The following is a 27,501-nucleotide window of genomic DNA, read 5'->3' as shown; positions in this document are numbered from 1 at the left end:
CGACAAAACATTTGTTAACAATGCTCATACTGAAAGTTATAATGATTTTCTTAAATATGCATAAAAAAAACATTTTAAGTTAGTTACAGAGATACTCTGAATTTAATGTATACTTTTACAAATATAAGCCATGAAGTTTTTCAATGCATGAAGCTATTTCCACATTCATACTAGATTAATTCACTAAAAAAGACTTTTGTTGCTCACAAATATTTTGCTACACATTCACTACATGAACAGATTTCTATCATACAGTAAGCTCTCAAAATGTTTCGACCTTTTCATTCACTTACTTCTTCCTGCATTACTGTGTCAGAAGCTTTTACATTGATAAGAACTGTTGGTGAGATGTAAAGCTCTTCTTCAACACAAACACCACCTATTGCAACTGATCCACTAGCCATAAGTTTGTGTAGTCTTCTACAAAATAAGATCATATGGAAATGAATTTAAATCTCAGAGTGAGATATACATTTAAATGAACCTCCTTCTCCATTTTTATTCTTATATTACTTCAAGTTCCTGGAAAATGATAAATGCAAATACTTATTTTTTTTTGTTTTGTATATCACTGAATAATCTGGCGTTATTACTTTCTATTTTGTAGTAACTTCTACTTATTTCACAACTCCAACTTTAATATAATTATGGAATGTTATAAGTTTTATTAATTGCAAGAGAATGGAAAAACGAAAATACAAAGTACAAGGTGAACAATCACAATCTGAAACATTCATCACATAATTTCCATGTTATCAACTCATTAGAAAAGAAGTCATCAATTACACTGGTAAACAAAATCGAACTTTTTCTCTCATCAAAGATGTAAACACACTTTTCTAAATCCGTTTTGCGTGCTGATTCCAAATCTGTTTTCTTCTAGCACATCTAGTTATCCAAATATGACTGCTGTTAATTTCAGCACAATTTAGGTAATAATCACACACATTAGGCTAGTTAACATTAAAACTATTCATTTTTCAGTATAATTCCCATAAACGTTACACACATACCATACACTTGGTTAAATTTATACAGTACGCACTTATGAAAAAAGAAATGTACAACAACTTAAATTATAATTAAGGCAATAACCTTTCAAATTTGATTGGTCTCATCATGAAAACTTGATGCACTAGAGGAAAACCAAAAACAAATTTAGAATCAGCATCCCAAAAGCTATCTAGCCCACCTATAATTATATCCGAGGAAAATGACTCGTTGGCCAGTGTTATTAATACTATTTCAACACCAACATGTATCAAGTTTTTATCAACATTTCAACTATTTCTCTGTTATCTACACAGGAAAAGCTAGAGCACCTAGATTTCAGCAAACCACACAAGTTATGTACTGTAGTCTTTTCATTGTAATATATTTTACAAAAGACCTAAAAAGTGACCACAGATAAAAATTCAAAAGATCACAGTGACCAAATTCCAATGGCTCTGTGTGATAAAAATTTGGAAAACAGGATTCTTTAAGCTATACATTTTTGAAGTATTTAATTATCTTATTTGTTGAGTTTGAATGAAATTCAATCACAGAGCAGTTTTTAGAAGTTATTCAAAAATATAAACACATATACTGAATAACAAAAAGAAATATCAAAATGACAAAGCATAAACAAAGTGGTTTTAGCTCAAAATTCAACTTGAATTACCAAATTAAAATCAACCTCACTGAGAAAAAAATCTTTTAAAACATTAAAAATTCAAAGTTACATATCCTAAAGACAACATTCATAATGCTTATATTTAAGTATGTTGAATGACTATGGTTCGGGGGCACTTAAATACTTACTTAAAATGTTTTTTATTGACAATTCTTGCTAAATCACCAGAGTTATGTGGATTTTCACCAAAAAATTCTTTAAGAATTGTCTTAGCTACTTGTATAAATTCTTCCTGCCTTTCTTCAGTACAAAGAATGTAGTCTGGTGCAACACAGGTTTGTCCAGAATTAATGAATTTGCCCCATAAAATTCTTCGGCAAGCTACTTCTATGTCAACTTCATTATCAAGGAAAAGAGGACTGAAAATTTAACAAACACTTTACATACATTAAGAGGGAAAAAAAATCACTTTTTACAAGTGAACATAACTTAGTAAAAAAAATTATACTGCTGTAAGCTATATTTTAATGTTGTAATTCACAAGTTAGTTTGAGGGCATATGATAATAAGATAGGACTATTAACACGTAGAAAGTTCTAACTTGACATCAAGTTTTTTCATATATTTGAAGCTAGATTATAAATATGAGATAGGTGAGAAAATGTAGGCCTACAACAATTTGTGACAGAGTACAAGTGTTTAAGCTTGTAAAGATGTTAAAAAGGGAAATGACATAGAACTGAATGTATTAGTGAAACATAGCAGAGGAAATAAACAACACGACAACAGATGCTTCAAATGTAACTTGAAGAGATATATTGCGAGGAACTGTAGGCAATGGCCTATACAGAATAAGAGTTTATAAAGGCTACCAAAAAATGTAACTGTTATGGGAAACCTGACCATTATGGTTGAGACTGTAATGAATCAACAGCTGCTATTAAACCAAGGTCTAGAGCCCAAACAGCTCAGAGAAATAAGATAAAGCTAAAAAGACATCAAGAAAACAGGAATTAGTTGGATTTATGAGACAAAATTCAGCTGGAAATAATCCATCTACCACAAATGTGAATATCAGTTCATTAATGGAAGAAAATCACTCATGAGTCTACAGGCTTATTGATGGAAAACCTTATAGTATGCTGACCAACACTGGTTTGAAAGCTACAATTGTTTGTTCTGATTTGTTAATGAAATATGGGAACTTGCCTCCACAGATACAAAAAGAAAAAATGAAATGATGCAAACAATAGGTGGACTTAAAGTTCCAGCAAAGGGAAGTTGCAATTACTTTTACTGTAGGAAACATTTCCGTGCCTCATGTTGTATGGGTAGTTTACATTGAGAAAATTACATTTTGGGAACTGACTTCAAGTGGAGACATGGAAGAAAGGTCATTTTAATTTCACAGTATATGAACAGGAAATCCCTATGTATTACATAGCAACTACTGCATCAGAGGTTGAACTTCCATTGGAAACAGGGACTGTAGTCAAGGAATGAAATACTCATATCAGAAGTTAATAGCAATAATTCTTTATCTAGTGACTGAGGCATAGTGGAACCAAATACTCTAGCATATTATGAGAAAATGGTGGTTGGATGGGCTCTCCTGGATGTGAAGAAAAAAGATGCCATACATGACTTTACCCAGGAAAGACTTAACTTGGCTTGTGAAGAAGCAAAAGGTAGCTATGTTGTAAGTGCTGATAAAATTAGGTGACATGGTGTGACTGAACAGTTCTCATCACAAAGTAGGTGTTCAGAGGAGAGGTAATCCAAGTCAAAGGTCATTCACTGTGATTGCCTTTGGAAGTATGCCAATAAGAGAAGGGCCAACTGGTTAACTCCAGAGAAGAACTTGTCAGCAGAAACTAAGCCTGCTGAGGAGCCAGAGTTCCTGTCAAGACTACTTCCAGAGAATAATCAAGGTTGGAGCTGCCAGTGGATTCACCTAACTACCTGCTCAGGAAAAGCTCCCATAGCAACAGAAAAGCCAGAAAAAAAAAAAAGAAGACAAGACACCATCCCATCCACATGCCATGGGCCTCAGAAGAGACAGCCACTGAAAAGATTTGGCAAATGCACAATCTAATGTAGTATATATATTATATTTGTTTTATTATGATTATACAGAGACTTCACAATCCAGGAAGGGGGCAGTGCTGTAAGATATATTTTTAGTGTTGTAATTTATGTTAGTTAGGGGTGAATGATGTTAAAATAAGCCTAGAATACCTTGAAAGTTTTAAGTTAATGTCAAGTTTTTCTTGTACGTTCAAAGCTACGTTATAAATATGTGATAGTTGTGAAGTGCATAGTCATTTCAAGATAGACAGTTGAATCAGCTAGTGTTTCCATGAAGTACGTGGTTCTATGTTTGCTATCATTAATCCTAGTATGGTTAGATATATTTTAATATTTGAACACATTTACACTGTCACAAATTGTTGTAGTCCCATGTTAAAGGAGTAAATAAACTAATTTGTGACAGTCGAGTGGAACTAGACATTGAATTATTTTCACCCAGTAATTTAAAAGATCCTGCAATCCAAAAGGGCAGTAAAACAATACAAATAAATTTACGAAAAATTTATTATACATTATATATTCAGGGCTTGACACAGCAAGGGTCCTGGTATCCCAGCAATATTTTAATACGTTTTAAAAAATCTATGTGGTGGAAAGTAGAACTAAAATAATTAAAAAAAGGATGATAAAATGATCAATGGCTCAAAATTCCAGAAATGGCAGCCATGTTTATTGTTGCTAAATTATATGTGGGTTTTTTTTCAAGACTATGTGATACTACTTGTGAAAAATGCTTATTGTTTTTGTGTCACTACAGAAAACTCCATATGCATTCATGTGGTAAATCTGTCAAAGATTTTCTACAGAAAACATTATCATTTTAGTTTAGTAGAAAAAAAGACCATGGCACTTGCATGATTTTGTTTCGTGATTGGGGAATAAAAAGACAATGATACAATGGAAGATCACTCATTTGATTCTAAAAGTAATAGTTTAACACTATCAATTCTCAGTCTCTACCAGAAGCTGGGTAAAAAATGAAAGCTATTATGATTGAAGGCATGATATAAAGTTCTTTGAAGATGAAAGAGTGATTAAAATTGGCTTGAAGTGGTGAAAAAATTAATTTCATGTTTTATAAAATTTGTAAATTATTTCTCAAAGTCAGCAACAATGAAGTCGCTATAATGGTAGGGTGCAATAATTCTAGGCTTGCAGTTTTTCATAAACATGAAAAAAAAAGATCTTCTGATGATAACTGTTTAAAGACTAAAATTGCATCAGAAAGACATCAGGCAATACCATATGTTTCTCTCATAAAAGTGACAGCCAAAGTTATTGACAAACTCAAGATGCTGCTGGTTGTCAACCTTACAACTTTAATTTCATTAAAAACGTTTCAATTCAAGAAATTTTTGTTTAATTTATTCATTGCTTCTAATCGTGCAGTAGTAGGCTAAAGTGAAAATGAGGCAGCAGAGGATAAGGAAGTAATGGGGATGATGATGATTGTGTCGCTAATGGTGGTAATGGAAGTGTAAAAAGTTATACATTATGGATTTAACTTTAATAATAACCACTTTTAATGCTTTTTAAATAAAGTTATCCTAGGCAAGTTGATGTGGAGACATTTAAAGAATACATACATTTTCAACATACACTTAATCGTAAAACTTGTATAGGATATTAATTAATTTTAAGACACTATATCATACACATTTTTAAGACTAATGTTTACAATTTTATAACGTGAATTTCAAACAGGTACTTACCTCTGAAATACTGAAAGCCTTTCCTCATCTTGTTTGAGCTCATACAACTCAAATTTTGAATGCCATTTACAGATTGCACACAATGCATCACTAACCCAAATTCTCTCACCTTTCATGTGCTAGTTATTGCAAAAGCATAAAATGCTTTTACATAGGTTCTGCCTTCCCCATGTGATTTAGATTTTATTCAAAATTGGAGTTGTAATGAAAATTTGGTTGCGGGAAGGTGGTATTTCAGAGGTAAGTATCTGTTTGAAATTCATTTTAATTCTAAAAATGTAAAATTCAAATCAAGCAGACTTACCTCTGAAATACTGAAAGTCAGAATACCCAGAGTTTAAAGGAGGTAGGAACCAATGAAAATGAAAAGGAAGAGAAAAGTACAAAACTATTAGATTGTCAAGAAATTAATGTCATGTTCTGGAACACTTTCATTAACCCCCCAAAAAAACAAAACATATATCACATATAATAGTTAAACGAACCATCTAAACGTCACATTAGTGTAGCCTATATAATGTGTACATTTAAGTATATTCTAATCCCTTATAGTGATGGCACACGATGAGACACACATTTCGCATGTAATGCTGTTTGACTACAAGAAGGGAAACAATGCCTCTGTAGCCACAAAGAATATCAAAGAAGTTTATGGAAATGTTTTGAATGTTTGTAAGTGTCAACAATGGTTCAGCAAATTTCGTTCAAGTGACTTTAGCCTTAAAAACATGTTGGAATTGATATTGATGCTCTGATGATGTTTGTTGAGTATAACCCAAAGCAACACACTCATGAAATGGCCTTGAAATTGCATGTAAAAATATGTAAACATCTAAGGAATATGGGAAAACTTCATAAAAAATGTGTTTGGGTGCCTCACAAACTCTCCAATGATCATCATTTCCAACGTGTGAACGTTGCTTCGACTCTTCTGGTGCATAATGTGAGTGAACCATCTTTGGACAGAATTGTCACTGGTGATCAAAAATGGATTCTCTATGCAAATATTAAATGCCAAAAACAATGGCTCAGTCCTAGACAAAAACTGCTTCCAACCCCAAAAACCTGGATTCCATCCACAGAAAGTGATGCTTTGCATTTGGTGGGACATCAAAGGAGTAATTCATTTTGAACTCCTTAATCCACAGCAAACTGTCAATGCAGAGATCTATATCAGCAACTGGAACATTTAAATCAAGCCCTTCATCAGAAATGCCCTTCACTCGTCAATCGGAAAGGTGTTCTTCTTCTTCTCCATGACAATGCACGTCCACATGTGGCACATTTGATACAACACAAGATTATGGAGTTGGGTTGGGAAGTTCTCCCCACCCACCATATTCTCCAGATATGGCACCATCATATTACTATCTTTTTCTTTCACTCCAACACCATCTTAAAGGGAAAACGTATGCAAATGTGGAATGTGTTAAAGAGGACATGACATGTTTTTTGCTTCAAAGCCAAGTGATTTCTTTAATCAGGGCATTAACAATCTGATTGTAAAATAGAAAAGCATCATGGATAAGAATGGAGACAATTTCATTTACTAAATGTTTTATTTTGATATACAAATTGTTCAGGTTTTTTCACCTAAAAAAAAGTGACATTAATTTCTTGATGACCTAATACAAGTACAGTACAGGAAGATAATAATCTAGACTACCAGAAATATGTAGCCAAGGAAAGTCAAAGTAAAAGCCAGAGCAATAAAATAGATCACAGAATTGGATTTGTGAGAGAAAGAATAGAGCAGAAGAGTTTTAAAAAGAACGGATTGTGTCTAAAAACACCCATAAAGAAGATACTTTTCTCAGAAGGGTACCTCGTTGACCATATCATCTCTTAATTTATGCAAAGAAATGTTTCTGCAAGTTGCAACTACATGTGGGATTCATGGAGCCAACAGTGGGACACAGGTGATGGCATAAACAGGTAAGAGGAATATTATGTCATTCTCCTAAAGTGGAAGGTTCTTGGAGGAGCAGCCCAGTAACATATTATGAAAGGATATAACTCTAGAGGCTTGGTTTGTTGTGAATTTTGTGCAAAGCTACACGAGGGCTATCTGCACTAGCTGTCCCTAATTTAGCAGTGAAAGACTAGAAGGAAGGCAGCTAGTCATCACCACCCACTGCCAACTCTGAGGCTACTCTTTTACCAACAAATAAAGGGATTGACCATCACGTTATAAGAGCGAACATGTTTGGTTGGACAGGGATTCAAACCTGCAACCCTCAGATTGCAATCAAGCATCCTAACCACCTGACCATGCCGGGCCAACTCCAGAGGTAGTAGTTCTTTGTCATTCATATGCAAAATGGTTAGTGAGTCACACAACTGGCCAAATTGGTGATTACTCAGGGAAAAAGACAAGATCCTAGATGGGTGCAAGATGAGACTTCTTAAGCTTGACCAATCAACCTAGATGATTTTGGTCAAATAATTTGTTGGCAGCATGAGTGAAAACTCAAGGAAAAACTCAGTATTTCAGAGGTGATTTGAATAATGTCTTAGCAGGCTTTGCTACCTAATATCATAATAGTATATTAGTCAATATAATTATTATGAAATACAGGCATATTATTGGTTAACACTTGGAGAAGGTATTTCAGGATGTAATATTCCATTATCTTCATATTTTAAAATTCATAGTTGTTCTTCATATTCTCTTATTAGGTTCCTTGTAAATAACAAATAAAATTGGAAACAACTGATATAGTTATCAATACTTAAATATGACCAAATATATATCAGACAGTTTCATTTAAAATGTAATTTTAATCACCCATACTGTATTACTTTTTGATCATTTTACAATTACAATCAAATAATGATATTAACTTTTAACAGTTTTACTGTTGTTAGTTTTTAAATTTAATGATATACCTTTTTCCACCAAGCTCTAAAGTACAGGGTGTAAGATGCTCATTTGCTGCATCTCTGATTATTTTACCAACAGATGAACAACCAGTATAAAAAATGTAGTCAAATTTTTCTTTCAAAAGCTCTGTAGTTTCTACCACCCCTCCATTTATCACTTTGTAGCAGTCCTGTAAATGTGAAAACATACATTTATAGCACAATGTTATGTGAATCATTTGACATAGTGATAAAGATTAACCCTTTCTCATCTGATACACACAATAGGATGTGCTAAGTTGTTCATTTGTACTTGTAAAAAAGAAACATATTTTACATTTTGAGAAACTAATTGGCCTGCTAAAATAATTCTAATTCACAATAACTATCTCCACAAATTTAATCAGAACACTAAGCAAATATGTTTTCCTGTTATATATTATTTTCTTACAAATAACAAATTGATTACCTAGTAAAATGTAGTAACATGAAAGTACTAACAGTAACCACTTACACATAAATTAGTTTATTGCTATCAACAAACACTAGCTTAAAATTCAGAGTTAACAATGTTTCATTAAAATATGACAACATGTCAGAACCTTAAAAAATTATGTATGAAGAAAATTAGCTAAGAAACAAAGATATGAAAATATCCTTTAGAACAGCTGACTAAATTTGGTATGCTAAAGAATTAACTGAACAATGCACTGATTTAACTCAAAAATGTGATACCCTATAACCTGAGTGCTTTTGAAAGATGGAACTTTGTGTTTTCCTAACATCATGTATAATGTACTGATTTGGTACTCATTTTGAATTTGTACATCGGGGTAGTCAAACTAATTTCATTTTGGAGTCCAGATTTATGATTAAATGACAAGTTCACAAGACATTGGCAAGACACAAATTAACATTTGGAATTATCTAAATTTTACAATTAATAAAATTAGGCAAAGAATGTTCCATTGATTAAAAATACTTTAAAATAAGTTAAAAACATTGTTATACATTAACAGAAACCATAATAATTGTTCCTCTGTTGAATTACAAGATACAAAGATGTAGTTGTGGGCATATTAAAGCAACTGGGACACATTGTGAGATATGGTGGAACAAGTTCTGTTCTACTTAAATAAAAGCAAGATCCTAAAACATATATTCTAGTTTTCTGTATGCTTTATGAGACAGGAAGGGGGCAAGTAGATCTTGAAGAGTGACAAGTAGGTTTTGTCCCTTGGCTAAGATATGTTTTCTTTAAATTCTACATCCAACCTTGAACAATGATGCCATCAGAAGGGAGTTAGATATCTGATTAACTTCATATGATTGTAACTCATCTTTATTCTTCAAATTTTACTTCTTTAAGTGTTTCAGTTATACTATATTAAACAGAGGTTGGGTACATTATATTAAAATGTTTTTTTAGGAGCCTCACCATGACATTACAGTCCATGTCACCATGCTCTATCTGATGACTGCATATCAAGAATAGCCCTACAGCATAATTTATACTGCAAAAGGCTTTGTCATAAGTCATTTAATGTAAGAGGATGATGGTTTCCTAGTGCCCATTTCAACAGTCCTTTTACACAGAGATCCAAAGGTGCTGCATCTGGTGACTTCATCAGTAGGTCTTTGTATAAATATGCACAAATACCCATTTCATTCTCTAATTGCCTAAGTCACTTTTCTAGATGGTGATCCTTCTTGATTATGTTGCATACTGTTGCTTAGGGCACATGGGCAGCTTTCCCCACCGACTTTTATGTTTGTGTATTCTTACCCGTTACAAGATGCTACATTTTGCTCACCACAGGTAGGATTCAACTCGTTGTAGGTCTTTTTCTGGATGTTGCTGGTGTCCCAAGATAATTCACATTCCTTTATTTTTCCAATGTTGTTAAGTACAAGGTTCATAAAAGAGTTAGCACAAAGGATCACATATAAAGTGTAATAAAATTACATTAAGACCCAAAACTTGGGCACTTTCGAATAGTTGACTATTCTTCTTCAGGAAAACAAAGAAGAAAAATAGACAACTAATCGAAAGCACTCAAGTTTTGGGTCTTATTTTAAGTTAAATACAAGGGATATTCTCATCTTGGAAATTTTAAATCCCCAACCTCAACAAACCTTTATGATCTGAATGAATGAATGAATATTTTGTGTCTGAAAGGGCTATTACACAACTCTACCCAAAAGTGGTCAATTTTCACTACCTACAAAACACCACAAAATGGTTGTAACATGATTGCTAACTTGCATATTCAAAATCATTCTAAAAATGTACTCAACCCTCTGTATAGTAAAATTGCCTCAAATGTTTGGCACTATCACCTAAATGCACTACAAGATGGTTAGTTTTGTATCTGGTTCAGAGTAAAAGTAATAAAAGTATAAATGCTTTATGTATTTCTCAAGACCTCAACTTCACATTTCCCAATAAGACTGTAAAGACAATTTAGACACTTTTTTGATATTATTAGGTGAGAATACAATTTTTTTGCAAAACATTAAACCAAATTTTGCACTTATAAAATCAATAAAGTTATTTACACATTTTCTATAAAAACTTTAAACTGACTGAACTTAACATTTTAAAGAAAACAAGTATGGTGCTCTTCCTCTTATCAACAAGATTGTAAATATGAATTAGTTTGTTGGTTCAAAAACGAAAATAAATTGAAACTACCTTATCAAGATAGAGAGGTAAAAGCTCCTCTAACACTCTTGCTGTTGCTGGTGATATTTCTGAAGGTTTTACAACTGCGGCATTTCCTGCAGCAATAGCACCAACCAAAGGGCTAAGAGTCATTTGAATTGGATAATTCCAAGTTCCAATAATCAAAACTACACCATATGGTTCTCGTTGAATATATGAAGAATCAAAAGTCAACAAAATGTGTTTTGAAGTCTAAAGAAAAACAAATTCATATTAATAAGTATTTGAACAATTATTTTTTTTTAAACATTTGATTATTAGTTTAAAATACTCTTCAAAACTATACAAGTTTATAGCAAATATTTTCTATAAGTCATGTCAAGTAGTTTTTCAGGTAATTCTAATAAAAAAGTTTAAACAAAAAATTCATAGAAATGGCACTAGAAAATTCTGGGACCTGAAGGTATGTCCCTTACACAGTTAAATTATTCTAAAACAAGTTCAAGTTTTTAAAATTGGATATCCTACTGTGCTGAGGAGAAAGACATGATAAAAAGAATATTAGAAGAAAATTTTATATACATGAAATTTACAAAAAATATTTTTTTTTTAATTTTATTGAAATTTCACCGAGAAATTATGCATTTGTTTTTGTTGGACAGACAAAATAAAAATGGGGGAAAGACTATAAAAAGGAATCAAGTGATTAGGAAATTCAGCTTGTGAATTTGTACAAAAAATTTTCAGGAAATATATCTTATTGTATAAATTATATTAATAAACTGCCAGATCATGAAAGTAATGAGATAGAAAAGTGTTGGGAGAAGTCCACATACCGGCCCACAAAATATCCCCCAGAGAACAGTTTAGATGAGTGGACAGTGACATTGATAGATACCAAATCTGATGTGAAGTGATGTGGAGTATATTCCGATCTACAATAGATAACACCGAATAGGCTATAGGAATCAACTCCCAAAGTCCCCTGGTTAATGTAATGGGTGATAAATCCAGGGACACTGCAGGATCCCACTAATTAAAAACAAGTGCATAGAGCCCCTGAACAGTTTCATACAAGCCACAGAACATCTAAGTGCTCTGACTGGACACAAAAGATCTGAGTATGATAGATTGTAAAGATGAGAAATGCTTGGGAAAAGAATAGGAAAAAAGAATATATTCCGTTCTCTGGCAGCGAGTGTGTTCAGTAGGAAGGATCTGTCTGGATAGAGCAAAAGATAGTTGGAAGGACAGAGTCTGTTGAACAGAGATGGCAAATAAATCTGGAAGCTAATAACAGTAGAAATATACCTTGAGGGAAAGGTGATACAAAGAACAGGAGTCCATAGGTTTGAAGGGATAAAATAAAAACACATGAAAAAACAACTCTAAAATCCCAATTAAGCAATTGAAACAGTCATTTTGGATGAAGAATATGAAAGGATCATAAAACGAGATAGTACAGGAGTCAAAACCTTCATATGTGTAGAAGAGCGAAAGGGAGCAGTGAAGGATGTTGTATATAATGCAAGGTAGAAGTCAAACCTTTCAAAAATCCATTTCAAAAACTTGAAACTATGGACACTGTTGGAAGAAATGGGTTGAAGGCTCACTAAAGACACCACTGACAATATGTAGTCCATTTCCATCGATAGATTGCCATAGTAGATTGATGGAGGATATAGTCAAATAAATGGAAACTGTAGCATTTAAACCCCTATGGTTGGGCAAAGGACTGCGTAACTTCATGCATGAAGCTGGAGTCGTTAAACATCCAGGTGATGAATGTTGAACTGAGGTTGTCTCAACAAGGATGAATGAAGAGGCAGTGGTAAACATTCCTGGAGCAACTGAAGAAATGGAAACCATGTCTGAGCAGGCCGAAAAGGTGCTGCCAAGAAAACCCAACATGGGGTGAAATGAATCATAGACAAGAGTCTGGGTAAGAGATAAATAAAAGGAAAGGCATACAAATGGAATCCTGTCCAGTCTTGAGTGAAAGAATCTATCACCAGAGATTGTGGATGTGTAATTGGAGACCAGAACTGTAGGCTAGCATTCCAATGGGTTGCAAAGGTGTTAATCATTGGAGAGCCGAACTGAGAACAAATCTATTGAACGACCACCTGGAACATCCATGCTGTTGGATTATCTGATGGGGTCGAGAAAGGTTATCTGCTATCAAAATCACAACCTCTGGCACATGACTAGCCAAAAGATGGATGTCATTGGAATGAGCCAAAAAAGAAGATCCAAAGCCCGAAAACCAAGACCTCAAAAATTATAACTTCCTTGATGAGAAAGATATGAAACCAGTGTGGAGTAATCAGAATGAATCATGACCATTTTGTCGTGCAAGAAAGGAAGACCTGGAATCATCACTAGAGTACTGCAAAAAATTTGAGAACATTGATATGCAGGGTAGATTCATAGTCAGTCCAAATTCCCTGGAATATCCCAAAAGAAAGGCACCCAATCCATGAAGAGAAGCATCGACGAAGAGATGGATTTCCACACGAGTAAGATGGTATCCAGACCCTGATATTAGTGTTATTCCTGTCTAGCCACCACTTGAGATCTGCAAATTGTTCGAGCAAAAAGACAGTGTGATCTAAAGGATCGGTATGCATGAGCCACTGGCCATGAAATGACCACTGGGCTTGATCCAATGGTATGAGGGATTCTAGGGAAGCCAAAATCTCAAAAATAGACAGAACCATCCATGCTGTGGGAGAAGGTGACATAAGTAAACACCTGACAAACCCTTCCCTAGTGGGAAATATGAGGGAGAAGGTTGAGCTCGACTCAAAATGCATTGAAAAACACCCCAAGATGGACCACATATGGAGTTAGTGAGAGAATGGATTTTTCCAACCTGATATGAAGTCTGCCCTTCTGAAGTTGAAAAGGTAGATATGTGGATGTAGTGTGGCAATGTGACAGGTTGGTGTCAAAAGAAGTCAATCTTCCAAATAGCAATGTATGTACAGACCCAGAAAATGAAGGGGCTGCTAAAAGGCCTGTACTACTAAGCAGAAAACATATGGTGCTGAAGCAAGTCCAAATGGGAGAGCTTGGAACTGTTACATCTGGTCCTTGTGCAAAAAATTTAGAAATTGACAAAAAGACTGCTATGGGGATGTGAAGGTAGGCATCTGTAATATCATACTTGGTCATCCAAAGGTCAGGTGTGAAGTGCAATTGAAGTTGAAGAAAAGATTCCATGGTGAAACAAGGAGGCTGTAGGAAGAGATTGAGTCAAGACAGATTGATGATAAGATACCAATCTCTAGTGTTCTTGGTCACCAGAAAAAGATGAGAATAGAATCCTGGATGAATAGGATTGATCTTCTGAATGGGTAGACACCAATGCCACTGGCACCATCCAACCTTCCAAAGATCCCCGAGAATATGGATGGAACCGATTCTGTAAACCAATAGAACAAGGTGTCAAAGGTGGGGGTCCCGAGATGTGAATGATCGATCCTCCACAATTACCTGCTGGAGTAGAAAAGAGGCGAGCAGCCAATGACAATAAAGAAAAGTGCAAACGTGCTATATAAAATTGGGCTTATAAAGTTTCAGGGACTCAAGCAAACTAGTAAGGCGGAAAAAGGGGCAACTCCCAAAAATAACAAAGAGGAGTACCACAATACAGTAGTAAGAGTTAAATGAATCTGCGAAAATGGAGATCTGGTAAGAGGGAACCCCATAGATCCAACAACAAATCCAACTGTTGAGTGTCCAAATTTACTACAGTCAGACGATGATAAGCCAGGGCATGTGATTCTGATAAATGAGGGGAGCAAGGCATAGCAATACTCTCTTGTAATTGCATTACAAAAATCCCAGCATACACAGCAATATCAGGGGAAGGAGGAAGAACTAAGTAATCCCCCAGAGATCTATCTGACAACAAGGCAGGGTAGCCTCAAAAGCAAGGGGTGAATCCCCAAAGCTTCACAAACTCGCTGCAGAAAAGAGGCAGAAGGTAGCTGATCAGATGAGCCCACAGTAGAGGCAACTCTAATGAAAGAAGGAGCAGAAAACAGTGTTTAAATTCTCTCCAGTATATTCAGGTTCAAGATGAAAAGCCAACTCTGAACCCCCGAGCCGCATGAAAGACTCCAACTCATCCCAATTTCAGGTCACAAACAGCCTCCACTGAGAACTACCTAATAACAACAACAGGCCCTCCGAATGAAATCTGGTTATGCCGTAAAGCCTGCAAAGCATCTTTAGGCTATATCTTCATTTAATGATAAAAACCATAGTTTTTGGCTTTTCTTTGCATATAGATGCTTGATACATTAAGAACGACTGAAATAACAATTTGAGTAATAATTAATATGTATTTGTTACTTTATAGATTTAATAGATATTTGTTGTTACTTTACTAAAGTTTTTATGTTTATACTCTGAAGTAAAAATGGCTGCTGCTGTTCTAATTTAGGATCTTCTTTTTATTAAATTCTTGAAAATGTTAAAAAAGAAAGAGAGAAAGGGGGCCCGGTGAACAACAAAATCCAAAAATTATAACAATACATACATACATAATTTTAAAAGAATATACCTTCCTTTTTTTAAAAAACCTATTTTATCTATCTGTTTGAATATCAAAATGGTTCAATTTCCAACTTTTGAAACAGTTTAAAGACATCATATATGTATACTCAATCCCTGAAACTGACTATATAATTGACTGAAAAGTCTCCTTCCCAGAAAAGTACAAGATGTGTTTTTTTTAAATTATAAACATTTAAACCCTACTATTACCAAGATATTCAAAAAGACACATGAGGCTCAAATGCTTTATGCAAGTTGATACTGATTTTTTAAGTAATATACCTATCAGGTGAGTAAATGAACAGTCTAATGATTAATTTTTAATAAATTTTTATAAGCCACCGAAAAAAAATGTACCCATGCTGGTAACAAATGAATTAAGACAGAACTTGTATACATATGAGATTTTTAAAGCCATGAAAACGTTATATAACACTATATGTATTTGCAGACAAAAAACTGCTATTAACTTCAATTAAAGTCTTCTGATGCCACAATAACAGCCCTGAAGGATTAAAGTATAACTTAAATATTAAAAACATAATAAGAAATTAAATTATTTATAGCCTTTAAGTAGTCAATCCCTTCAGCAAAATATACATTATTGATATTTTCATTCTGAATCAAATTAAAAAAGGTGTATTTGATACTTTAATATAAAAACTACTTAGCACTGAAAACTAGGCCTTAAATCTTCTATCACGAACATTATAAGAAAAATGTAATTACATACATTTATTACAAAAGGTTACTGAAGAAAAACTCACATATTCTTGTTGTGCCCATTTCTCTAGGTTTATTAACATCCCTCTAATATCATTTCGCACAAACTCAATCTCACATATCACAGATTCAAAGTAAGGCTGTAAAAACAAGGAAAAAGAAAGAACAAGATTTAAAAAAAAGACATTTTTATTGAAAAAGCAATTGTTGGATATTTACAAGTAAAGTGAATAAATGTGCATCTATTTTTTTGAAACAAATTAATTTAACCTTAAGCTAACTAAAGATCAAATTAATCATAACATGAACATATTTTATGTAAAAATGAAAAGTTGCCACATATTATGTATGCATAATAATGTTTACAATTAACATCAGTCATAAAAATGTTTAGGAATTAATAAAACAATGCTCAGTACTTCATAAGAAGTGAAAAAAAAACAAAAACTTCTAATAGTTTTGCATTACTGTCTCAGAAATAAATTATAATTTCAAGTTTAGGAATAATAAAGTAATTTCTAAATCAAAAGCATTACCAACCATATAGGATAAAAATAACCACAAAATCCTAGCAAAAAACTAATTTTGTAGTTTTATTCAACAGTCTTTTCGAGGGGGTCTCAAAACTTTAAGTTCAGAACTTTTTACGTTTCATCAATGTTGGTTAAAATGTTTAATATTACGTATTTATATAATTCTCTTTTGTACTTTTATGAGGATTATTTTGCATCATTAACTTAGTATATAGATTTAGGACTAACTACATCTTCTGAACTGTCCAAATCTGTGACAGTTTTCTGGGATTACAGCCAAAACTATCAATAATAGCGAGGATATCCGAATGATGAATCAATGCATTCTAATCATTATGAGCTGTTTTATTACTATCCATACTCTTTGTTAGACCAGTATATTCACTTAGTAACCTTATTACCAAGCTAAGTCGAGGTTCTAATCTATGTAGGTAGTTTGCTTTGATGAAAAATATCAAACTATCATGTTCCTACACAGTTGCATGGACACAAATCTGAATGAACTCTCATGTCTTACAAGAAAGTTACGAAATATACCACTGAATAAAAAAACTACATACAGGGAAAAATAACTGTTCATTACGTTAGTAAGTAAATAGAAGTTAATAACAACCTTCAACATTTTATATAACTTTGTTTTATAGATACATCATTTCTAGTTCATTTACTTATGTAAATACATTGTTTTCCATATGCTTTGTGAATATTTTGCCTCAATTCAACTTATATGAAAAATATACTTCAAAATAACTCATGAACATGTGTATAGACAAAGAAATAAGCAAGCATTATGTACTTGCACTTCAATTATGTACTAATTGGTTAGATATTTGTAAAGCTGCTTCTAAATTTAAATGTATTGAAGAAAACAAAAACTTGTAATTTTGACTGTATAGTAAAATAAAGATGAAATAATTCTGATAATTTAAAACATTCATTAAAACTAAACTACAATTTTGGGATTTTTTTAAAGTATCGAGAATAAACATTATTTCTAAGTTGTTAATCATAAAAATCTATAAATCCAAAAAATCATCCAAAAATTAAGAAACTTTCAATAAATGGTTTCTTCGTCAGAAGTAAAATCTCTAGTAATAGTTTCATGCAAGATCATGTTTTTATCATAAATTTGGTTCTACACATAAAATAAAGTAATTACACAATAATTTTCTTTGTGGAAAAAAACATTTTCAAGTAAGTGCATTCATATACAAGAAAAATTTGTAAGCACCTTACTTTATATTAAGGATATGAATATTTATTTCTTTATGTCTTTCTTGTTAATTTCAAAATCAAGGTCAGGACTGATGCTAAGTATAATCTTTATCTAAAACAGCATCATAATAAACTTTGCAAGAGGTCTCATATTTGGAAAATGAGTTTATTAATGAAGTGGCTTCATCCACTTGTTTCTCATGTGTAATATGTTTTAATGTTACTATCATTATCTAGTTTCTCTAATGTTTGTTTTTACATTTAATTTACCTTATTCAAATCATCTCTCATTGCTTTAACTAATACATCTTCATTTTCTTTACATAACCGATACAAAGCTTTAAGCTGTTGAGTTCTATAATCTAAAGGCTTTGTGACTCCTTGTTTGAATTTTGTTTGTAGCTTGTCAATCACCTAAAAAAGAGAACAGAAATTGTGTATTCATTAATTTATCTTAACTCTACAAACAACCCTACATCTTAAAGAAGGTACTTTATACATGTCTCATAAAATACAAAGAAAAATACTCTCATATATCACGAACTAATTATAGGGCACTGTGCAAAATATATACAAAAATATCTAGTTTCACAAACTATTTTCTACATGCATTAAAAAAAAAAGTTATATTAATGCTAAAATAAAATTAGCTCCAATACTTTTAACAAATAATTTTCAGATGATAACTACTACTTAAAAAAAACCAAAATTTAGGTATTTTCCCCGCGAAAGAAACTAAAAAAACTAGCAAAAAACTGTGCTTAGAATTCATTACAGTTTGGCACAATGAAAAAAAAATGAATGAAAAACTGTAAACTTGATTTTCTAAGCATTACAACACAAGTTTATTGGTACAACATGAAATAAAGAAAATGAAACCAAGGATAAACAGTTGCATTAGAACTGTTGAAATCTTTCATGATGATCAAAGAAAATGGAGTACTTGTTTGTAAAACTTTTGATAAAAAAATTTTGCAGAGATTGTTCAAAGATTTTAGAATTATTTAAGAAAAATTCTGAGGGTACAAATATACATATTTTAAGAGAACAGCAACAAAATCTCATCATGTTATAAATCCAAAAACACATAAAAACCATGGTATTATGATTAGTTTTTATTTCAGGCTAATACATATACTCAACTACTGACAATGGAAACATTCATGCAGGAACAAACTGGAAAAAAATTATTCTAAAAGAAATTTATTGTGTTTTAACATTGTTTATCATCTTTTACATTTTTTGCAAAATAGTATGTTTTGCCACATACATGTGTACAATGTCTCTCATAAAACTGCATTACAGTGAACTCTTAGTCATAATATTAATGTTATTGACTAAAATGTATATCACTTTTACCAAATATAGAGGGAAAAATCCAGTTGAAACCTTTCTGATGTTGTCTATGAACTAGATCTTTACCTCAACTAAACATCTTTTTCTTACAAGTAGAAAACCCTTTCTGGTAGAAACACTTCTAGATTACAAATGTGCAATTCTGTGTGTCTTGCTGCTTAATGTTGTTATCAATCTCCTCATATTTGACAGATGTATGTTTCATGTAATATAATTTTTACTTGCTTTTTACTTTTTCTTAGCATGTTATTTTAGCCTCATATGTTCATTGTTTATGGTGTTACCAATAGAAAACAGCATGTGGAAAAAAAGAACAGTGAGTGAAATAAGTGGCCAAACTAGTGAGTGCTCATGGAGAACCAAAGAAAGACTAAAGCTGTCCCTCCACAATTTGAGGGCAGTGCAATAGGAACATTATAATTAAATAGAAAATCAAAATAAAAACAGATATCTTTCCCAACAAGCTATATGATATCTACTGAGAATGGGCATCCTACCTCAGATTTATATCTATAATGCCATGCAAGAACGTGTATGCAGATGTTGGAAAGATACTCCCAAGATATCATCAACTGCCAGATGGCATCCTTTGTTCATTTCCAGAGGGCATCACCCTCTCATGTAGCACCAGTGTAGAGGGTGGAAATTGTATTTGGGCCAAAGGTAGAAGGTCTTAAGTAACATGTGAGAATCCCAACTAGGAGAATCTCTTAATAGAATGATATAAATTATGCAGAAGTGATATGGAAAAAAGCAGAAAAAACTAAGAATATGAAATAATCCTGGCTATAGTACAATGTATAAACACAGAATATCCTAAGACACAAGACTTTTTTATTTTTATCAAATGACTTCTCAACCCCAGACACCCATGTAACTGTTAGCAGGGGTGTTAGGCAGAATAGAAATACCTGGGTTACCATGCACAACACAGAAGTGGCCCCAAGTGACAAATAAGCAATTACTAAGGGAAAAAAAATCACCTGCTATGAATTCCATCCGACTTGAAGAATAACCACACATGGCAAACAGGATCTCAAAGCTGAAGGGACAGAACTGAAGAAATGTATTTGGATTCATCCATATGTCAGCCTGTAAGTTTCCTCTAATAGATACCAAGACTGGGAAGACAAAGGTAGTGACAAATTTCAAATTGAAAGAGTTGTACCCTGAAGTTAATTTTAAAGGTGTGCAGGTACATCATAAGACAAGACAGATGAGCTGTACTAGCTAATTCATTAGGATAAATGGAGCAGCATATATATATATATATATGTGTGTGTGTGCATGTTATATACATATACCACAAGGATACCTAAAGTGCTCTCGTGTGAAACACCATCTCAACAATAGGCAGTTATTCTGGCTCAAAGCAGTTTTTGGGTAAGTATACCCTAGGAGGCAACAACAGCTATGAAATTAAAATTGGGCTCTTAAAAGTAAATTGTACTTACTCATCTAGATATGGTGGGTTGAATGAAAAATGGTGATTGTAAGAAGTCGAAAACCCTCTTCATATGAAACAGCCAGATGCTGAAAAAAAAAAGAGCAACAAAAATATGAGGCATGGTCCATATGCCTGTCTGAAGGTCAGCAAGAGAATGAGTAAAGTGACAAAATTGATTTGAAGAAAAATGAAATAGCTTGTGACCATCCACACCCAAGGACGCATAGACCAATCGGAGAAGTTGCTGGATCCATCCAGAAAAAAAGTAGAAGAAGAGGGGTCCCAAGTTATGAAAAGATGATGATGTGGACCCAAAAAGGGGGAAGTAGGTGAAAAGTTACATCAAATAACCCAAACATAACATAGTAGCCAATTTGTTCTGAATGATCATAGAGGTGAGAGATAGAAGGAAAGGAGACAGAAGAGAAAACACAGTCAACTTCTTTAGCCACAAAAGTCTTAAGGAAATACCAATGTGGATAGAGGAGTATTTAAATATGATGGAAAAGAGTACAAGAAGAATGAAAGCAAACATAGGTGAGGAAAAGGAAAATAACACTTAATAGAAAGGTGATATAGAGAACAAGAAGCCAACATCTTGAATGGGTTATGTATGAGAGCACACAAAACCACAATGAGGTTCCAGTCAGGCACAGAAATTGGGCAAGGTGGTCTGTGGGGAAGGAAGGATCAGAATAAAGTTGAGAGAAGAGGGAAAGAAAACACCATGAAAGAGCAGGAAAGGTGAAATGTTGTGGATTATGCTGCCCAATAATCATCAATAGTGAAGACCAACAAACCATGGTTCAATAAACAGGTAAAGATGGTATACAGATTGTGTATAGTAGGCTGGCAGGAGGAAAGTAATAGCAGATGGAACAATGACGACAGACATGCCATTTATGTTGACATACCGACAAAGTGTAAGGATCACAGGAATGAAACAAAAAGAAAGGCTTCATTATTAGAGAGCCCGGTTTGACAGGCAATGGACTGGACAAATCCCATACATTAAGATGGGGAGATGATATCAGTTGATGAAACAGCAATGTGCAAGGTTGAAGCAAAAGAGAAGGGATATTGGGTAGAAGAAGAGGGGGGTCTGGCTACCAAGCAAAAGAGGCACTGGCAAGGACCGAAGGGACAAGACAAAGAGGAGGATATGCATATAGAAAAAGTCAGACCAGTCCTGGCTGAGACCATCAGCAGCCTGAGCCAAAGGATGAGGATGCTTTGAGTTGAAAGGGGTGGCAGAGGCATCACTAAGGGGTGTGTTCAACTGAGAGCAAATCCAACAAAAAATCTGCAGTTAGAGATACCATTCAGATCAGACTCAGAGAGGCAGTCTGCAACAAGGTTAACAGCTCCCAGAACATGACAGGTAATCACATAAATACAATGAGAATGGGCACATAAAGTAGGTCCAAAGTTTCAAACAGGTCATGTATGAAATGACTGTGGAATTCCCTGAATGGATCACAACCAAACAATCCACCAGAAAGGGTAAATAATGGGAGCTTGCTTGCTTGATGGACAGCAAGTAGTTTGGGCATATTGATATAATGTAAGCACTCATCCTCTGTGTCCAAAGACCAGAAGTCATGTTGTCATTTAGTGATGCTCCTCAACCTGAGAGGGAAGCATTAGTGAATAAGTGAGCATCCAGTCTAAGGGGAGGAGACAAGGAAACTCCAGAGATGGTGTTAAAATGGTCTAGCCACCAAGACAGTTCCTCATGTAGAGGAGGAAGCAGGTAGAACTTTGAAGACAATGGATCCTGTGAAATATATAACTGGTCCTGCAACAGCCACTGGTGGAAGTACATGTATGCATGACCTAAAGCAATGTGTGGTTCCAGGGAAGCCAAAGTCCCCAGAAGAGAAAGAACCTCTCGCATAGGATGAGAAGGAGAAGCAAGAATCTTGGTGACACTCTATAGCTCTACAGCTGACAAGGAGAAGGCTGATATTGGCTGCGATGAATTGAATAAAATGCCCAGATGTACAAATTATTGGGTGGGTATAAGAAAGGATCTGGATATATTGACAAGCCATCACAGATGAAAAAAAGAAAAGTGTGAAGAGAGAATTCCTCCTTAGAATGGACTAAGAGAAGCCAACTGTCCATGTCAAGGTGGAATCATAGACCCAGTTTGTGAAAATGGTGAGCAAAGACCGTCATGAAGCAGTTGAATTTATAGGGGGCACGGAACTGGAAGATGCAATTTCGGTGGATGAAGTTCAGGAGGATGGGGCAAGCATAATGTAAACGAATACATCCAAAACATTGACCTTGGTTATACACAATCTAGGCAAAAAGTACTGATGGAGAGAAACGACATTTTCCATCTGGTTTGGAAAGTGACCTTTGGAAACGTCAATTACCAGATACCAGTCTCTGGTTTTCTTCAGGACCACAAAGAGATTAGGCTCCATTACCCTCTCGTTGACTTGTTTGTCCAAATAATGCAATACTGTCTCCTTGAGGAGGAAAAGAGAGAGGGTGGAGAAAAAAAGTGCAGAGACAGTCCATTGGTGAGGAATTGAAGGAGGACTTTCTGTCAGCAGAAAACTGTAATAAAATGTCTGCAAACCACAACAGACAGACCACCCATGGGTCCCAAGTTGACAGGATAGCCACTGGTGAGACATACAGCAAGCCTGAAAGCAGGAAGAGGTGAGGTAGGTAGAGGAGGAAAGCCTGAAAGGTGTAATGTAAAAATGAGCGATAGAGGAAACCAATCAAGGAATGGGAGTAGAAGAGCAAGGTTGTGAGATATGAGAAATTAGAGTCAGGAACACCACCAAAGACATCTGGGTGATGAGATGAAGATCATGAAGAAAGAAAGTAGGTAGGTGTATACGAGTGAGAAGGATATCCCTCCCTAACAAGTCCCAACACCAGAGAAACTAGATAAGTAGGGTTAAGGCAGAAAAAGTGGTACAGGCCACAATAGTGAACAGAAGGGAACATGAACAGATTTCCCCTGCAAATAAATCTGGAGTGCAATGAATCACCTCATACATAAGGTGCAAGGAGGAAAGGTAATGAATAAAAGTAGTAATAAAAAGCTGAAGATAGGAAAATTGAGCACTGAAGAGCAAAACAGACAACAAGGAGTCTGCTCCCCAAACAGGTAAAAAAAGAGATTCCAAAGGTTAAAAATCAAGAAAGGGAAAATTAGAATGACTATAAGCCAAGAAAAGAGAATCAGATAAATGAGGAGGGCAAGGAATAAGGTTACATGTACAAAGTTATTCTAGAAAGGAGTCAGCATGAACACTAATGTCAGGTGAGGGAGAAAAAACAAAATAATCACAGGGATTAGAGTTGTGAAGCAAAGAATGCAAAATGTCATAAGCCATGGGAAAAAGTGAGAACTGAACATACTTGTTAGATCAAGTCTTGAAATAGAGTGGAAGGTTGAGGGCTTTCCTAGACCAGTGATGAGGTACCTAAAGCAAATCCATGAAGAAGGAAAACACAATTGAATTTGTCTTCCTCTTGTTCAATTTCAATTTGAGGAGAAGGGATACCAGAAGAACAGATGGGAACAGAAGGTCCAGCATGCATAACAGACCCCAACCCATTGTACAATGGCCATCACTTTGTCATCAGTTAACAATCTTGTTGATGTCATAGTTGAAATAGGTCCTTGTGTGTCAAATTTCTTCATTCACATAGGAGTAAGTAGAAGTCACAGTAAATTGTGAATTCAAAATCCCAAATCGAAGCAAATAAGACTAAGTCCAAAGTTTTGTTAATTAGTGCAATTATCAGCAAATTAAAGTTGCACAAATATTAAACATATCTGTCATTCAGTGCTGAGGAAGAAAATGAAGTTATCACAAGTGCAAGTACATAGGGTGAGTTAATATGCATAGAGATTGTTGCCCTTCTGTGATGGAGGGCTTTTGTCATATAATGACATCATTCACAGCACAGTTCATGTTAAACACCTGAAATTAGGTATGAATTGGCTCAAGACTAGTCAAATTCAAATTTTGTAGGGAGACACACGATGAAGATAGCTCTTATGTGTGAAGAGGCGAGTTATCATCTCAGAAGTTATTCAATTTCACACTGAATTTCATACAACTCTGGTGTGCACTGTGTGTAGTTTGGTTCACATATTACAATGAGAATACTGACAGTAAAAGTGAAGAAAAGTGAAGTACTAGTATAATATTTGCCAGGAGGATTAATGATTTGAACTTTTTTCTATGGAGCACTGAAAGCCTAGGGATGATTTCATCCAGATACACGTTTCAAATATGTTACAGGCTTTGGTAAATGGTCTATGATAAATCTGTTTGACTTATGAAATTATAATTTTATAATTATGGTGTAAAAATTTATCATAAAATATCTATTCTTTAATCTATATCAATAAACATCAGTATGTGTGCATATCCATTCCTTATACCAAATCACCACCATACTTGACACGGTGATACAGGAGGATACAAGGAAAGTCATGAGGGGGTGAGTGGGTGCCCCCTCCATCTAATTTCATATTGATAGAATTCTTTGTAATGAATTTATTATATATTTATTTGAAAGTCAACATTTGTTTAGATTAAGTTTATATTTTAAAACATGCGTAGCTTGTGGTGTTAAATATGTATTGCGAAACTCCCACCTATTCTCCAAAATTGTAGAAGATTCTTAAGAGTAAGAATCAATAATATGTATATACTTAAACATTTAAATGTAGCTCAGTATTGTTACATAAGACTGAATTTTCTAGAAAGCCTTCCTACGGCTATAAATATAACATGCCAGAGAGAGCATCTATTATTAGTTTGTTATAATCAGTGTGCTATAAACTTCAGAAGCGATAACTGTGATTGTTATGATGCTTATCAATCAGAAAGCTTCAGATATTTGACCAGGAACATTTATACATTTCGGACCTTACAACCCATTTAACTTCAGTGGATTCACATCGGACATTAATACTTTTATGGAAACATTACCTAACTTCAACAGTGGAAAACGCAGCACGTGTGGCAAAGGACAAAGCTAGCTAGCTTCCCCTTAAGTGAATTGTACTTACATCAACTCGTAATTAACTCGCTCATTGTGAGCCTTCGATAAGATATCAAGGAAGTTGACTAGAAAGAAGACTTTATATTGTTTGTAAGTTTGTGAAACTTTTATTTATAAATCATTGTTTGTAATAACTATTTGTAATAAATGTTATTGTAAATTGTACTGTTGTGTGTATATTAAAAGGTATTTGTGTTAAAAAAGAAATCTGTGTATCAATATTGTTGGCAAATATCATAAACTGACAATATCACCTTTAATTTAACTACTAAATTACTCTAAATACTCACAAAAACACATTGACTGATTCAACTTTCTCTCTTGAAAAACCATACACACATCACATCTCTCTCATATTTATAATCCAGCATCAAATATACTTGAACAAAACTTAACATCACATCTTTGGAACCTTCTAAGCCTATCTTATTCATTCTTTTGAAATGATTATCATCATTAAGAACCACAATCCCCTCTATCTCACATTTAAATTAGATCATTAGAAATATAGCATATAATATTATGTTAAAGACAGACATGTTACGTGAGTATTCATTGTTATATACATCAAAAATATTATAAGAACCACCAGGTTCAAAATATTTAATATCTTTAGTTGGTTGGTTTATATATTTAAAATCAAAATCTGTACATTTATGATTTATATACAATAACAAACATGTGAAGATATCCCAAATAAGTGTGGCTGAAAAATATAACAAAATATCTGTTTTGCAATAATAAATAATTGTGGTTTAAAAAGTGCATTACTTATAGTAATTCAGTTTAATATCACTAAAATAGCTTATATACAACAGTTTTTTAAAGAAAATGCTTACCTCTGTATAACTTGATGGCATTTTTATTTTGGAAATATATTGCGTTGAAAGTTCTCCAGCAGTACGTTGTTTTTCTTCAGCACCTTTACTTAAAGAGTATAACTTGCCATTGTTATTCAAAGAGTGATTAAAATAAAGCCATTTTTAAATCCTTTAATCTATACCTATATATTTACTATCACTTACCAGCTTCTAAAATTATTAATATACACACAAATCTTAAATTACATAGTACACCTTCTATAAAAAGTCTAGTCAAGTAGAAGTGTAAGAAACTCATATAATTTAATACTAACAGCAAAATAATGGGATTAAATTACAAAGCAGGAAAAAAAAACCTGAACTTTAACAAGAAATTATAGATACAAGGTAAAAAAAGTTTCAATAACAATGTATATTGCTATTGTATATATATATCTTATATATATAATTACAAACTGTGGTGTCTGTCTCCCATTTGAAAAGCTGTGCACAGGCAAAGCTCAAAATTCGCTTTTGATGAGTAATGATTATGCCAATTTTCATTTCACAAGCAGGATATTCTACACTAAATTGTTATGAATTAATCACACTATCATTCACATTTTGTTATGTGACATAACTTCAAGAATAAAAATGTAGATTGACCATGTGTTATTGTTGGGTGGCTCTTGGCATAACCATAATGCTAACAATTGCTTTTGATGGTGAGTAATACAAGTGACTGAGAGCTTTGGCTCTGAGTGAAACCAAGAGTGCAACATAATTAACCTTTTTAAAGTCCATGAAATAATTTAAATTGATAGATTAACTTAAAATTTTTCCCATCCTTGGGGATGGGAACTT

The 27,501-nt window shown here is 33.7% G+C and overlaps 1 protein-coding gene across 7 annotated transcripts in view; it reads right to left on the bottom strand.

Moving 5' to 3' along the window:
* Window positions 1-27,501, bottom strand: part of LOC106464028 (aldehyde dehydrogenase family 3 member B1-like) — a 53,005-nt gene that overhangs the window by 14,459 nt on the left and 11,045 nt on the right. For 4 of the 7 annotated variants that reach the window (XM_022391684.1, XM_022391685.1, XM_022391683.1 and 1 more), the window contains 7 exons: window positions 26,677-26,759; window positions 18,253-18,396; window positions 16,279-16,374; window positions 10,976-11,197; window positions 8,308-8,471; window positions 1,804-2,034; window positions 294-420 (listed from right to left, as the gene is read on the bottom strand). In XM_022391684.1, the coding sequence (XP_022247392.1) occupies window positions 294-420; window positions 1,804-2,034; window positions 8,308-8,471; window positions 10,976-11,197; window positions 16,279-16,374; window positions 18,253-18,396; window positions 26,677-26,697 (1,005 nt within the window). In that variant the 5' untranslated portion in view covers window positions 26,698-26,759. Of the gene's footprint in view, window positions 1-293; window positions 421-1,803; window positions 2,035-8,307; window positions 8,472-10,975; window positions 11,198-16,278; window positions 16,375-18,252; window positions 18,397-26,676; window positions 26,765-27,501 lie in introns of all 7 variants that reach the window. The other 3 variants (XM_013924138.2, XM_022391682.1, XM_022391687.1) reach the window with 1 other exon arrangement.

This window comes from Limulus polyphemus, unplaced genomic scaffold (assembly GCF_000517525.1).
Source record: "Limulus polyphemus unplaced genomic scaffold, Limulus_polyphemus-2.1.2 Scaffold1545, whole genome shotgun sequence".
In the NCBI taxonomy this organism is placed as follows: domain Eukaryota; kingdom Metazoa; phylum Arthropoda; class Merostomata; order Xiphosura; family Limulidae; genus Limulus; species Limulus polyphemus.
This window is presented reverse-complemented; position numbering and strand designations above follow the sequence as displayed.